The following is a 14,163-nucleotide window of genomic DNA, read 5'->3' as shown; positions in this document are numbered from 1 at the left end:
TGTGTCAGCACTTTCACGTATACTGAAAGATGCATTAAAATTGCATACAGAAATACTATCACATGAAATTCAGTGGTACCCCAGCAGTATTTCAGGTTTTAAATTGAACTAGACATTCTTATAATCTAATCCTAGGGGACTGGGGGGGGCAGGGGGGGGGAAGGGAGGAGGGGGAAACATGGAGAGGGGGATAGGATAGGAAAGCTTTTAGCCAAAGTGAGATATTCAAAGTAAGATACTCACACTGGTAAACAAGCAAACAGAGGTAAATTGCTGTTAAAGAACGTTACCAAATACATGGCAAGGGGCTAGAAAAGTTTGCATGCCCTGTGCCTCAGCACAGTTATTTATTTGCAAAGCCAGCCTAGCTTTCAGTTCTTTCCGAAAATAATAAATGTGTATGGACTGTTAAAACAAGTGCAAAAATTACATTAAAAACACAAAAGAGCATCCCTTCTCTGCTTTTGTAACAGCCCTAGTGATCACTGAAAAACAGCTTGTTCAAACAAGCATGCAGGCGCTACAATTAAAATCTTTATAAAGAGCACAAAATGTTTCTAAATTAGTTATAAACCAAGCAAGCTTGTCTGAGGTTATACTTTGTATAGTATCAGAAACATATGCTCATTAAGTGTTATTTACTTTACTTCCTAAGGTCACTTCATTGCTGAGCACCAGCACTTTCATCACACCCGAAAAGCCCAAGGAACGGTGAAAACGCGCTTTGCCCTGCAAACATGGCAATTAATGATCTAGGAACGAACAGCAAGTAGAATATTTTTCACTGGCCTAAGGTAAACAGGAAGTAAAAGCTTCAAAATTTAGAGACAAATTATCAGAAAAACAGTGCATTCAAATACAGCAGTTTACATGTACAAGTCCCTTAAAATGGACGCTAAACAAATCTGATCTTTTATATGACTAACCACCAACATCACTTCATCTACTTCACTGACTGACCCAGTAAAAACAAAATGTTTGGAAAACTATTAAAAATGTTCAGAGAGTAGCATGCTGCTTACTTACCAACTGTTCAAGCACCCATCTCATTTTTCCAGTTAAGGAGATACAACAGGCTGGCAGATTTTGGAATTGATCAAAAAGGAATTTCTTGAAATAATTACGTAGCAATTAACCAAAAGTAAAAAAAATTAAAAGGGAAAAAAAAACCCAAGAACGAACAACATGTACTACTGTCATGAACCACACATGATTTTATATCTTCTGGACTCCACAACACAGAACTGTGGCTGGTACAATGTAAAACAAAAAGGCACAGATAAAAGTTGCATTAGTTTATTTGAACTATGCAAAGCAAGGAAGCTAACAGTTCAAAAACATTTTCCATAAAGCATCAGATTTGTAAACAGATGCACTGCTGCGTTTTACTGAGCAGCACTCCATTTCCAAAATCTGCAGCATAAAAACTCCCTTTTAAAGGAACAAAATATTAACCATACATTGTCCCTCAGAAAGAGAAAAGCATTGTATTAATTACTCCTGCAAGAAAAAAGGTTCAATAATCATTTTAAGTTAAGATAAGCTGCATAAAAAACATGATGCAACAGCACACCACCACCTAGGCCCAATATCTACAATCTGCCATTAGCACTTTTTGCTGATGCCTAGGTTTTTAAAAATCCCATATTTTCTCAGAGATAACTTATCTTAGCTGTTCCATTCACTGTTTAGAAAGGTAAACTTGCCTGTTCCTCTGTCTGCCATTATCCCTGCTTGACTCCCTGTAGGGCAGTTAAATGCATCTGCTCCCTAGCTTCCATTTTCTCTCCAGCAGGCATGTGACACAACAGACAATAGTGCTGGCAAACTGCTCAGAGACAGAAACCTCCTTTGGAATACCAGGATCTTGATAAACTCTAAAAACACCATCCTCCTGTGAAGAAGTAGGCATGCCAAGGCTTTGCCAGACTGTAAAATAAAGCTGTGGCTAATGGCTACTAACCATGTGACCCAAGAAAGCAAATTTAAACAGTTCCAACTTAATATAAGTGCTGTGGTGTGAGTTTTGCACGAGAAATCACAGAGAATCACACTCTCAACCCACAACTCATAGGTCTTAGAGAAAAAGCAATGTAAAAAGCAAGGCTTACCTCTGTGGATGCATTGTTAACACAGTGTTATGTCAATACTTATAAAACATGGAGGACAGGCTCTCAGTACTCGGGCAGGGAGGGCTTGGCACTTGGGCTTGATGATCTGTCTTCCCCATGAAAGCCGCCCCCGGATTGGCTGCCCCGGCAAATCCGCATGTAAAGCGCCAGGGGATTGGCTGAGACACTTCCTGAGCGATTATCTTTGTGCGGCTCCGGGAGCAGGAGCCATCCCGGGCTCGGAGCAGGCCGGCGCGCTAGGCCCGGCTGCCGCCGCCCGCCCGGCCCGGCCCGGGCCCGCCCGCGGCTCCCCGCGCACCGCCTGCCCGGCCCGTGTGCCCCAGCCTGCCGCCTCATGAAGGCAGCTGGCTGTTCTGAACCCGAAGGACGCAGAGTTCGCCCAGGTCGCCAGAGCTGTTCTTTTGTTCGCACGGAAAGCGCAATTGGCGTTGCTGGGGCTGCGCTGGCCGAGCAAGCGAGGCCACAGGCGGAGAGCAGAACTTACTGAAAGTGCACGTGCACAGAAGGGACTGAAATGAACAACTCAGGACTCCGAGAAGGGTTCTCCTGCTCCAGAATTTAAATACATGAACATGCAGCACAGCAACCATGTACCTACAGTGTGATTTCGTGGTATGCTGAGTCTTAAGAGGGAAAAAGGAGCCTTAAGCAGGAACACTCATGTCTCCTTTTCCCAAAAAGCACTCCAGAATTGAAATTGCTTTATCACGGAGCCTTGCTACCACTTGGTGCAGGCCCTCCCCGTGTTTAAAATGCTGCAGGGCAAAACTAAAAATATCCATGTCATCCTAGACCCTGAGATCTGGAATCCCCCCCAGCCCCTACCTTTCGGCCTGCCTGGGCTGTTAGACAAAAACTGACTTCCTTAGGAGCGGCTGTAACTGCAGCTTCCTGTCCGTTAACCCTCTAGGACTTGGTGCTTTTTGAGATGCAACACAGGCCCTGAAAACACAGATTTCTCTACGAGGCAAGTTATCAGTCTGCCCCCACGAAAACATCCACATCATTTTTCAGATATTTTTGCTTTACCTTTTTATCTCCTGCGAAAATGCTGCAAATGAAACAAAATGAGAAAGCGGCGTGTAAGCAACCGGTTTGATCTTGGGCCAATTCCCAAGCTTTTGATTAAAAAATGTGATTCCATTCTTTTCCCTAATGCAGTGAAAGTGGGAGAAATTATCGTTTTGCCAAGAAGGAAGTCTTAACTCCAGATGAAGATCTTAAAGGTTAAATTTTTAGAAAGCCTCCACCATGCCTTTGCATTATTGTTCAAAATTTTGTATCTGTGTTATATTATCATTCTGTAGCCATGAAGATTGCAATGGAAATTGCAGATGAAAGGGTGAATCTGAAGCACATTGAATATAAAATAATTATTTATTAAACAAAAGCAAGAAAAAAAAAACAAGGGACGGTGTAGAGGGAGACGCTTAACATTGAAACAATAATTATTATATAATGAGATAGAACAATCAAAGAAAAATAAACGTTCTTCCAGTACAACATGCAGGATCTCAGACTGTGCAAAACCATCTATAAAAAGCCCTCTTCCATAAACCTACAAGAGTTGCAAACAGAATATGCATGTCACGTTTAGTCGAGTGCTAATAATCCCAGAAACAATCACCACAACAAAACCTAGTGCCCTCCCTTACCTCCATACAGCACCTCTCACGATATAACTACTTTACCACACAAACCTCACTGCCTGAGAGCTGACGTGACTCATAACTGTGCCACTCAGTAAAATTAGTCATCCTGCTCTGCATTGTCCCATTCTGCATTCAGATTATTCCTTGAGGTAGCCTTGTCACAGGGAACTGCCACAGCAGCCCATCCTGTGCTTACACTTCTGTCTCTGCATTTCACCCTGCAACAGCAGATTAACAGCCCAGAGTATAAATTATCAAATCAGAAGGAATGCTGGAGTCCCTGCTGGAAGCATTTTCTCTTTTTAGATGTTGCAATGTTTTTCAGGGCAGGGAGCAGGAAGGCTCACGGATACACTGACCGTTTGTTCTGTTTTAGGAATGAAGCAGAAGCTGGGGAGAGTGCTGCTATAAAGCGAATCACAGCCCACTACAGCAGCAGAAACACACTGGAAATTCATGACATTCAGTGAATACTTGCATCAGTTTCAATAGTGAAAATCATTCAAGATAGATTTCTTTTTAATTGAACACCTAAAGACCTGTGTTGCTCAGAGATATCACCCCTGGCACACAAACATCCAAATTTTGATTCCTCTAAGCAGTAAATGTGAGGATTGTCAGCCGTTAACATTTATGCTCATTGTGTGACTGTTCTACTCTAATATTATTCTCTTAAAAAAAAAAAAATCCTAATCCCTATGAAGAACAGCATGGGAACAAAAGTAAATACACAGAATTTGTCAATGCTTTGTGCTAACCCAGACCCGACTCGGGGAATGTTGTAATGCTGATGGTGCCTGGGAACGCTGCCAAGCTGACACACTTGGGCCTATCAGACAGAATGAGCACACAGTGGAGAGAGAGGCAACAGCAGCCTTAGGAAAGGCCTAAGGCCCCTCTCCTCTTGATTCAAGGAAGCAAAAATGCAAAAGAAAAATTTATAAACCTGCAGTTATTAGCAGGAACAAAACCATAGAAAGCACATCAGACAGATATAGTATGTATATTCAGCCACTCAGCTACTCTGCTCAAAAAGACAAAAGAATTCTGTCAGGAATCAAAGGGGAAGCTTGAAATATATTTCTCTTTATTCTCTTGTCCACATGCTTATTTTGCAGCAGGAGGTACAAGCCTGGTATAATGCACGGGTACATCTGGAAAATACAGATTTTTGTCTTAAGTCACCATGATTGTGCGTCCTGCTACAGCTTGAGCATTTATTTTACATTGGAGTAGTGATTTTTTTTTCTTGGTGGGAGGGAAGAAATGGTAAAGAAAACAAAACAAATAAAAGAAGAGCATGCAAGGGGAAGCTAAAAGCTTTGTTAAAGCAGAAAAGAGGGCAGAGAGCAGATTAGCTTGTATTTATCCTTTTCAATTCTTCAGAGATATTAAGGGAAAACAGGGCTGTGAGGCAGGGAGGGGAAAAAAAGGCTAAACAGAGAAACCAAAGGGAAGATGGAAAGCAAATTCTCAAAAGGAAATTAAAAGACAGTAATGTTAAAAGTGCAGCCCATTATACAGGTCTTTGCAAAGAACTCTGCCCACTGTGCCCATCTCCACACCAAGCACACACACCAGGCATCAGAGAGTTATAAGGAACTATACTACCTAATATATACCAGAGCCTCCAAATTAAACAAATACCAGTAAGAAAAATGCCTGCCTGTATGACAGAAGCAGGGGTTGATATTTACCCCTCCCTACAGTGGCTGCATCATCATTGACAGAGATGGAACATTAAGTGATGGACAAAAGATGGAGCATTTTAACAGATACACAAAAGGGGAAATGTCATATTTTTCAAGTATAATAAACAAATAGATAAAAACAAGTGAAAGAAAATGCATTAAGGGTTTGTAGCTTGATCTGGGATTTCCAGGTCTTTGGCTGATAATGCTGATTTCTAGAGTCAGAACATAAAACACTGTCACTCATTGTCTTGGGAAAAAACTCTTCGAAGTTTGTCTCCTTTATCATGAATATAGATAAAGTATCAGTAATTGCTCAAAGACCAGTAGACCACTGTCCAGTACAGAATCCAGCAATAAATGTCTATAAAAACAGTTCCTCAATTTTTAAAACTAGACTGACTTCTAAAATTAGTGACCTGTCAAAGAAGGTTGGTAGTTTCATAAATTATTAGAAACTACAGGAGAAGGTATCTATGCACAGCAGGTCCCTGGTTTGCCCATGAGCTTAGTAGGCTTTGCATGCATTGGTCCTTCTGAAGAGCAGCTTTCAGTACTTTGGATTGACACTGTTTGTTCTGGATTGAAATGGTCACTCATTGTCTGCAGGTTAAAACCTGGTTCAGTTTGTAACACACAACTGAATATCTGGTGCATTATCAAAGTGTCTCTTGACAGGCATTTTTAGCGTGCTGTGCAATTGCTTCATGTACATTTCTTTCCAAAGGAAATCTCCACTCATGTTCAATCATCTGCCAAAAATAGCTGGAGAGAAAAAAAAAAAAGAAAAGCATCTTTGAGCCCTTTAACAGCTGTAGCTTTTTAAAATAAGTACTTAAGGCATAAGCCCATTTCATTGCTTTCACCCCCACTTTGGACCAGTCTCTCCACAATTAAACAGCTGGGCTGTTGGATATTCTGTATAAAATTGAATTTTCATTATTATGTATTTAAACTTTATGTTCTGTACTGAAGGCCTAACAGATACAATTGCTTTCATATTTTATATGCAGGCAAATCCTTTTCTAGTTGCCCAGAAAGCAGCTGTGAGACACATGCAGGCATGGTGCACGCCCACGGTGCAGGTGAACAAGTGGATTTATCAGCCCTGCTCTGTGGCCATGGAAATAAATGTAAATACCCTGTATGAGGCCTAAGTACAGAATCTTGAAAGAAGTTTGTACTTCACCAAGTGGTTCTAATGGCCAAGTGTGAGACATCTTGTATATATCACTTACTCTGGCATAGTGCACTTCTAAAGGAAACAAAAGGAAGTCACTGCTATTTGGGAGGAATTATTCAGGACCACATAATGCTGAACTCCAATCCTATTACCAGGATTTCTTTCTTGATTGTTTCACATTCAGGAATCAGATGACATGACTTCTTTCATGTTTTGGTTTGTTATTACTGTTGTTTTCTTTTGGGGTTTTAAAATTAAATCTGATAATGTCCCAGAAACTAAAGCTCATACCAAACATGTCAAGTGACGGAATTACAAAGATAAAGTAATTACATTAACTTTTCCTGCACAACCCACTGCAGATTCAGACTGCATCACTTTCACTTTTAACCTCCTTCATGTTCCTCCACACACTAAATTCACAGTTTGGCTTCAGCTTCAAGGCTCTGCATATTCACACCTTTCTCCTCTCTATGTGCTATTCCAATTGCTATTTCATCTCAGTTTTGTGGTTTACCTCTCACCAGCAAAAAGTCCTTTCTTTTTCCACCACAAGTTTCTTTTCTTTTTCAGTCAGACTTACTGGCTTCTCACCCTTCCTTCCAGCCACAGCACTTAGCTGCACTTTGAGCAGAACTGTCTGTACTGTGACACTGTGAATCAAAGATTAATTGTGTGGACTTCAGCCAGGGAAGGCTCCAGTTCACACCAGTTCAGAGCACTGCTGCAGTAACTGTTGTCAAGGCAGGGCTGGGAGCACTGAGCAGCTCCAGGTGATTGAAACAATCACGACCACCATGAGAAGTTTCTGTGAAACTACATGATCAAGCACTGCATCCTGCTTTTCATCACATTCGTGGTATTAACTAGGTTTTCTTCATGTCCTAATGACACTGTAGATCTGACTTTTTGTCTCTTCAGGAATGAAAAAAGCCTTGGAAAAATAGAATCATGTCCCTGTAAAGATGCAACACGTTTTCTGGCTGTGGCTTTGCTTTCCGAAGCCAGGTGAAAGCCCTGCCTGTAATTAGCACACTCACTCACATTAATTAGCATGTACATAAACTGTTGAATTCATTCTGCCACCTTAACAGATTGTTATTTTTCTTGCTGGACTTACAGCCAATGTTTACTGAGTTCCCCTAATTAGGTGACAAAAATGAGGACATTCCTGAGATAAAGCCACTGTAAAGTTGTTTTCCAGAGTTGTTTCATTTTGTTTACTGTAAAGAAATGCACACCCACATGAAAGTAATTCTGAAAGAGCAGAACAAATGCTGCTCTATTTAACCTACTTGCCTTTAACAATCAAATCCAATTGTGTGTTATGTACATAAAATAAGTCTTAAGTATATCACTGATCTGCAAGTTTTGTTAGTAAAGGCCACAAAATCCTCATATGACATTAGAGTGGACAGATGTCACAGTTAGGGGAGTTAAAAGTGAAGCTGAACACAATATTTCAACCATATAAAGAGCACAGACACTTGGAGCTATTTGAATGTGTATGCATTTGTTCAAAACTTAGATTTTGATAGATAGTATAGAATAATACAAACATTTCAAACAAAACCCAAAAAAATTACCTTTTTTCTGATGGTTCAAAACCCAGCAAAGGGATTCTGACAAACAAATGCTACTTAAGAACAGAGCAGCATGTCCTAAGGTAGGGTTCTCAGCAGATACTTCAAACACAGCTGCCTGTATAATTTAACATACCAAAATTGGTCCTCTATAACTCATGTATAAAAATTAAAAATTCTCCTTAATATTGCTTCTATTTACAAAAAAATGTAAACAAAATGCAATCTCTAAATAGCAATTAGTTGAAAAGTAAGATCATCATTCCATCTTGTTCCAAACACATTTTTTAATTGAAGAATGTTACTTACATCTGTTTTTGTATTTTATTTTTAATTTAAAAATAGTATGAAAGTTTACATAATTGTCAAACATCTAAATATTCATATTTTGTTTTTATAAACATTTGAAAACAATGTGAATTATTTAAAGGAAAAACAACTTCTAGTGCAGAATGACCAGCTTTGCTCTGTAACAAATATCAGACCTACAAATTGTTCTGTGTTTATTCTCAAAGGGCAATTTCTACAATTTAAGCCCTGGACTAAAGATCTCTGTAGATTTGTGTATAGTATATCTTCTGTTCTCTACCTACTTCTACATGCAATTGATTGAAATGGGGTCATGGTCTTGACTTGGATGTTTCTGTATAATAAATATTTACAAATAAACCTCTTTATACTCACATAAAAATGATATTTATACCTAATAGGACAGACAATTAGCAAAAAAATTTTAAAAATATCTATTTCTATTCATTTGAATACTTACCAATAAAATAGCACTGTTGCATAGCAAGACCAAAAGCTTATTTTCCCTTTTTTGTTTTTTTTTGTGTGGAAAGCAATGCTAATAAGGCCACAATATCGGTATATTCCAATTTGCAGTTGCAAAATTGGGTAGGAGAGCAGCATCCCCTAGCGCTCACTTGTGGGACATTACACTCATTATAAAAGCTACTTTTTTAGTGAGGTCCCCATGGAACATCAGGCCTAGGATTTGGGGGAAAGAGGAGCTTCCTAAGGCATAATCTTCCTCTGTCTACATCAAATACCTCCTGCAGTAATTTAATTCTAGGAAGAAAAGCAAATACAAAGCATTTGAAACCATTTCTGATTCCCAGTCTGGATATGGTTTTGGCCGTATAATTCACAGTTTAATATCAAGTATTGTAGCAAATCTTAGTCAAAGTGGCAGAAAAGACACAGGCTAGAAGCAAACGGGTTCTTGTGTGATGCAGCAGCACTCAGAAAATCCTGAATAAACTGAGTCTCCTACTAGAATACACAAGGAAGCCACACACACTAAACTCCAATATACACTAAAAAAAGCTCAACATATTTATGGTAAGAACAGGCAGGCTATGGCCCTCAAAATTCACCTCTAATTTCATTACAAATGATGACCAGATATCTTCAAAGTTTTGTCAATACCCAGTGACATTCAGAATGAGTACTCTTGCACAAAGCACACGATTCCTTTGAGCTTTTATGTATCAGATTGAAATGCAGCTCCCTATAAAGCTCACTAAAAATAAAGAAGGTCTGTCTGAGCTTTTGAATCTATGTTTCATTTGCATTCAATTGAGCTGTTGTAATCAAAATAACATTTCTGAACTGAATGTATTCCCTTATTAGAAAATTGAAAAAAAAAATTCTTTCAAGTGGTGTGAGAATGGCAGTGTTAGAGTTTTAGAAGTTAATTTCAAACAGACATAAGAACTTAAGTCAGAGTATCTGTGGTTCCTGCAATAACCCAAAACTGAAAGAGCTAATTTACAATCCTCTTCTCAATTCCCTTCTAAACTTTGTGGTTTATCACATTTTTCGGAGTGATAAAGGTCAATGGTAGATTAAATTATTTTTAAGTGTTTCGTCCCATTTCAGGAGACTTACTGCATTGACATCCAAGCTCTATCAGTGTGATATGTCATCACACAACTACAAACACACTACCTCAGAAAATACCAAAATACCAAAGAAAGCATAATAAATATTACTCAATATTCACTTATGCAGAGCAACCTTCAGATTCCTGATTCCAGGGTGGGCTGGGGGCTGGCAGAGCTCCATTTCCCCCCTCAGCTGTGCAGACAGGGGCTCTCACCTCCTTGCAGGGTTCCCCTCTCTCCAGGCCAGAGGAGCACAATAGCAGAAGCTCAAGGACAGAAAGACCCTGCCCTGCACACAGGGAGGTTGCCCAGCATTGCCCTGATTTTTAAAAGTGTTAAATTTTCTTTTATAGTTCTTTTGAAAGTCTTAAAGTTCTCATAAAACTTCTTCAGCCTTCTGACCTGTTTACATATTTCTACTGGAGTTCTCAAGCACTGTTCATGTAAATAATAATAGTTTTGCATTCTTCTTTGTGGGAGGAGAGAATTGATGGTTTGACCAGTGTGTCTGGAGAGGTGGTAATTCCATCCTCCAATCCACAGTCACTTCTGGAATTCTATAAATATCAAATGCTCAAGTAAAACACTCTCCTTTTTGACCTTTGAACTTACCAAGTGTTTGTGTACTTACTTTGTGTCCAATAGTGTCAGCCCAGCACAAAACCAGCCGGGCACCCTGAAGGTGCCTGGGGATGCCAGGAATGCCTTTGCCCAGAGGACTCTCCTGAGCCCTGGTCAGCTCCAAGCTGCTGCTCTTCTTCCTCACTCCTGCCTCACCATTCTGCTCTTGAGCTCAAAGCCACTGCTCCTCTTACCTCCTCATCCCATGGCTTCTGCCAGTGAAGGATGACACACATTCCCCTCAGGGACTCTAATGTCCCTCCAGTGACACATGGGGTACCCCACCATGCACTCTGCATGCACTTCCAGAGGAAAGCTTTGCTATTATAAATGTGCATGCATACAGGTGTTGAAGTCATTTCTTACCCCAGGTTTCCTTTGGTAGTGTCAGGTATTCAATTTCAGGGGGGAAAATAATTTAATAATTGAGAGGTGCAACAATAGGAACAGATCAGACTGGTGCCCGCAAGACACAAAAATCCCTCAACAAAGAAATCCCTGAAGTTTTGTGCCCTTGCAATCTATCTACCCCTCTCCAGTGGTGATTTTTGTCTCTGAGGCTCTTCAGAGTCTCTGGATGATGACTCTCCCCACCCTGGCTGGAGACACAGGTCCTGAGGCCTTTGTTAGGTAAAGGATGGACACCCGTTCCTGGCTCCAGGTGTTTCCAGCGTGCAGCTTGCACTGGTACCTGGCACACCCACCTACCTGTGCCAGGGGGATTTCTCAGCACAGGCATGCTGGAAGGCTCTCCTTCTACACACACACACACTCCTAACAAAAAGGGAGTTTATTAACCACTGCAAACAACATAACCTGATGTTTACTACGAGAGCAGTAAATAAATGCCAGGAACAAAGCCACAGCCTATTTTAATTCAATTCCTGTCTATGTTGGCAGGCCAGGGCTTCATTTCTGAAGATATATTAGAAATAAATCACAAAAAGCTCTATTCAAGTGAAGCAAAGCATTGTAAATATTAACTAATCTAGTGTGAGAGCCAACAAAGATTGTCCCGAAGCTTCCACATGTCCTCCTCATCAAGAGCAATGCATAAGAGCCAGTTTCTTCTTCTGTTCCTTTTAAGACTACATTAATTGCTTTTGCTTGGAAACCAGTGAGGGATTTTACATGAAAAGCAGTTGAGAAGAGTCAAGAAGAGAGGGAGGAAATGGGGGAGTTGGGGGTACAGCCCTATTCATCTCGCTGTATTTAAATGCTTTCAATGGTAAGGGTGGCCAGTTATTGGGGTGAGGGGGTGGGCCAAGACCCATGGTTGGTCAGCTCTTTCTCGAGCAGCATTTTGGGGATGCTGTGGCACTCTCTGCTGCAGCCGAGTGTGCAATGAGGCTCAGTCAGCCCACACGAACACTGGACACGGTGCAGTTGTAGCCAGGTGGAAGCCAAGGGAAGTTTAGGTTAGAGATTAGAAAAAAATTATTCGCTGAAAAAGTGATTGGGCAATGGAATTGTCTGCCCAGAGAAGTGGTAGAGTCACAATCCCTGGGTGGTGTTTTAAAAAAGACTGGACGTGGCACTCAGTGCCATGATTGAGTTGATGAGGAGGTGTTAGGACATAGGTTGGACTTGACAATCTCAAAAGGTCATTTCCAACCTAGTTCATTCTGAGATTCTGTGATCCCATGATTCTGTGATTCAGTGGTTCCATGGTTCTGTGGTTCCGTGGTTCTGCAGTTCTGCAGTTCTGTGGCTCTGTGGTTCTGTGGTTCTGTGGCTCTGCAGTTGTGTGGTTCTGTGGTTCTGTGGTTCTGCAGTTCTGTGGTTCTGCGGTTCTGCAGTTCTGTGGCTCTGTGGCTCTGTGGTTCTGTGGCTCTGTGGCTCTGTGGTTCTGTGGCTCTGTTGTTCTGTGGTTCCGTGGTTCCGTGGTTCTGTGGCTCTGTGGTTCTGCGGTTTTGTGGCTCTGTTGTTCTGTGGTTCTGTGTCTCCGTGGCTCTGTGGTTCTGTGGCTCTGTGGCTCTGTGGTTCTGTGGCTCTGTGGTTCTGTGGTTCTGTTGTTCTGTGGTTCTGTGGTTCTGTGGCTCTGTTGTTCTGTGGTTCCGTGGTTCCGTGGTTCTGTGGCTCTGTGGTTCTGCGGTTTTGTGGCTCTGTTGTTCTGTGGTTCTGTGTCTCCGTGGCTCTGTGGTTCTGTGGCTCTGTGGCTCTGTGGTTCTGTGGTTCTGTGGTTCTGTTGTTCTGTGGTTCTGTTGTTCTGTGGCTCTGTTGTTCTGTGGTTCCGTGGTTCCGTGGTTCTGTGGCTCTGTGGTTCTGTGGTTCTGTGGTTCTGTTGTTCCGTGGTTCTGCGGTTCTGTGGCTCTGTTGTTCTGTTGTTCTGTGGTTCTGTGGCTCTGTTGTTCTGTGGTTCTGTGGTTCCATGGTTCTGTGGCTCTGTGGTTCTGCGGTTCTGTGGCTCTGTGGTTCTGTGGTTCTGTGTCTCCGTGGCTCTGTTGTTCTGTGGTTCTGTGGTTCTGTTGTTCTGTGGCTCTGTGGTTCTGCGGTTCTGTGGTTCTGTGGTTCTGTGGCTCGGTGGCTCCGTGGCTCCGTGGTTCCGCTGGGCCGCGCGCTGCGGGCGCTGACACCTGCAGTACCGGGCTCAGACCGACAGGCGGCAGCAGCGCAGCGCGGGCAGCCGGGGCTGCCGGGCGGGACAGCCCCGAGCCGGGTTTGGGTTCCGGGACAGCCCCGAGCCGGGTTTGGGGTCAGAGACAGCCCCGAGCCGGGTTTGGGGTTCGGGACAGCCCCGAGCCGGGTTTGGGGTCAGAGACAGCCCCGAGCCGGGTTTGGGGTTCGGGACAGCCCCGAGCCGGGTTTGGGTTCCGGGACAGCCCCGAGCCGGGTTTGGGTTCCGGGACAGCCCCGAGCCGGGATTTGGGGTCGGGACAGCCCCGAGGCGGGTTTGGGGTCCGGGACAGCCCCGAGCCGGGTTTGGGGTCAGAGACAGCCCCGAGCCGGGTTTGGGGTTCGGGACAGCCCCGAGCCGGGTTTGGGTTCCGGGACAGCCCCGAGCCGGGATTTGGGGTCGGGACAGCCCCGAGCCGGGTTTGGGGTCGGGACAGCCCCGAGCCGGGTTTGGGGTCGGGACAGCCCCGAGCCGGGTTTGGGGTCAGAGACAGCCCCGAGCCGGGTTTGGGGCCGGGACAGCCCCGAGCCGGGTTTGGGGTCAGAGACAGCCCCGAGCCGGGTTTGGGGTCGGGACAGCCCCGAGCCGGGTTTGGGGTCAGAGACAGCCCCGAGCCGGGTTTGGGGTCAGAGACAGCCCCGAGCCGGGTTTGGGATCGGGCACAGCCCCGAGCCGGGTTTGGGGTCGGGACAGCCCCGAGCCGGGTTTGGGGTTTGTTCACCTTCTCCTCGCTGCTCGTGCCTTGGCGTGATCCTTGCCGAGGTCTGCCTGGAGCTCTTGGTGGCCGTGCGTGGC

General features: G+C 43.3%; 1 protein-coding gene across 6 annotated transcripts in view; it reads right to left on the bottom strand.

The window, feature by feature from the left end:
• The window catches only part of ZMYND8 (zinc finger MYND-type containing 8), a 49,999-nt gene extending 46,189 nt beyond the window's left edge, over positions 1 to 3,810 (bottom strand). For 2 of the 6 annotated variants that reach the window (XM_021540900.2, XM_021540906.3), the window contains exon 1: positions 2,112 to 2,241. In XM_021540900.2, the coding sequence (XP_021396575.1) occupies positions 2,112 to 2,125 (14 nt within the window). In that variant the 5' untranslated portion in view covers positions 2,126 to 2,241. Of the gene's footprint in view, positions 1 to 1,026; positions 1,553 to 1,706; positions 1,978 to 2,111; positions 2,243 to 3,787 lie in introns of those variants that run through there. The other 4 variants (XM_021540905.3, XM_031506526.2, XM_021540902.3 and 1 more) reach the window with 4 other exon arrangements.
• Between the last annotated feature and the right edge of the window lie 10,353 nt (positions 3,811 to 14,163).

This window comes from Lonchura striata, chromosome 17, assembly GCF_046129695.1.
Source record: "Lonchura striata isolate bLonStr1 chromosome 17, bLonStr1.mat, whole genome shotgun sequence".
NCBI lineage: Eukaryota > Metazoa > Chordata > Aves > Passeriformes > Estrildidae > Lonchura > Lonchura striata.
This window is presented reverse-complemented; position numbering and strand designations above follow the sequence as displayed.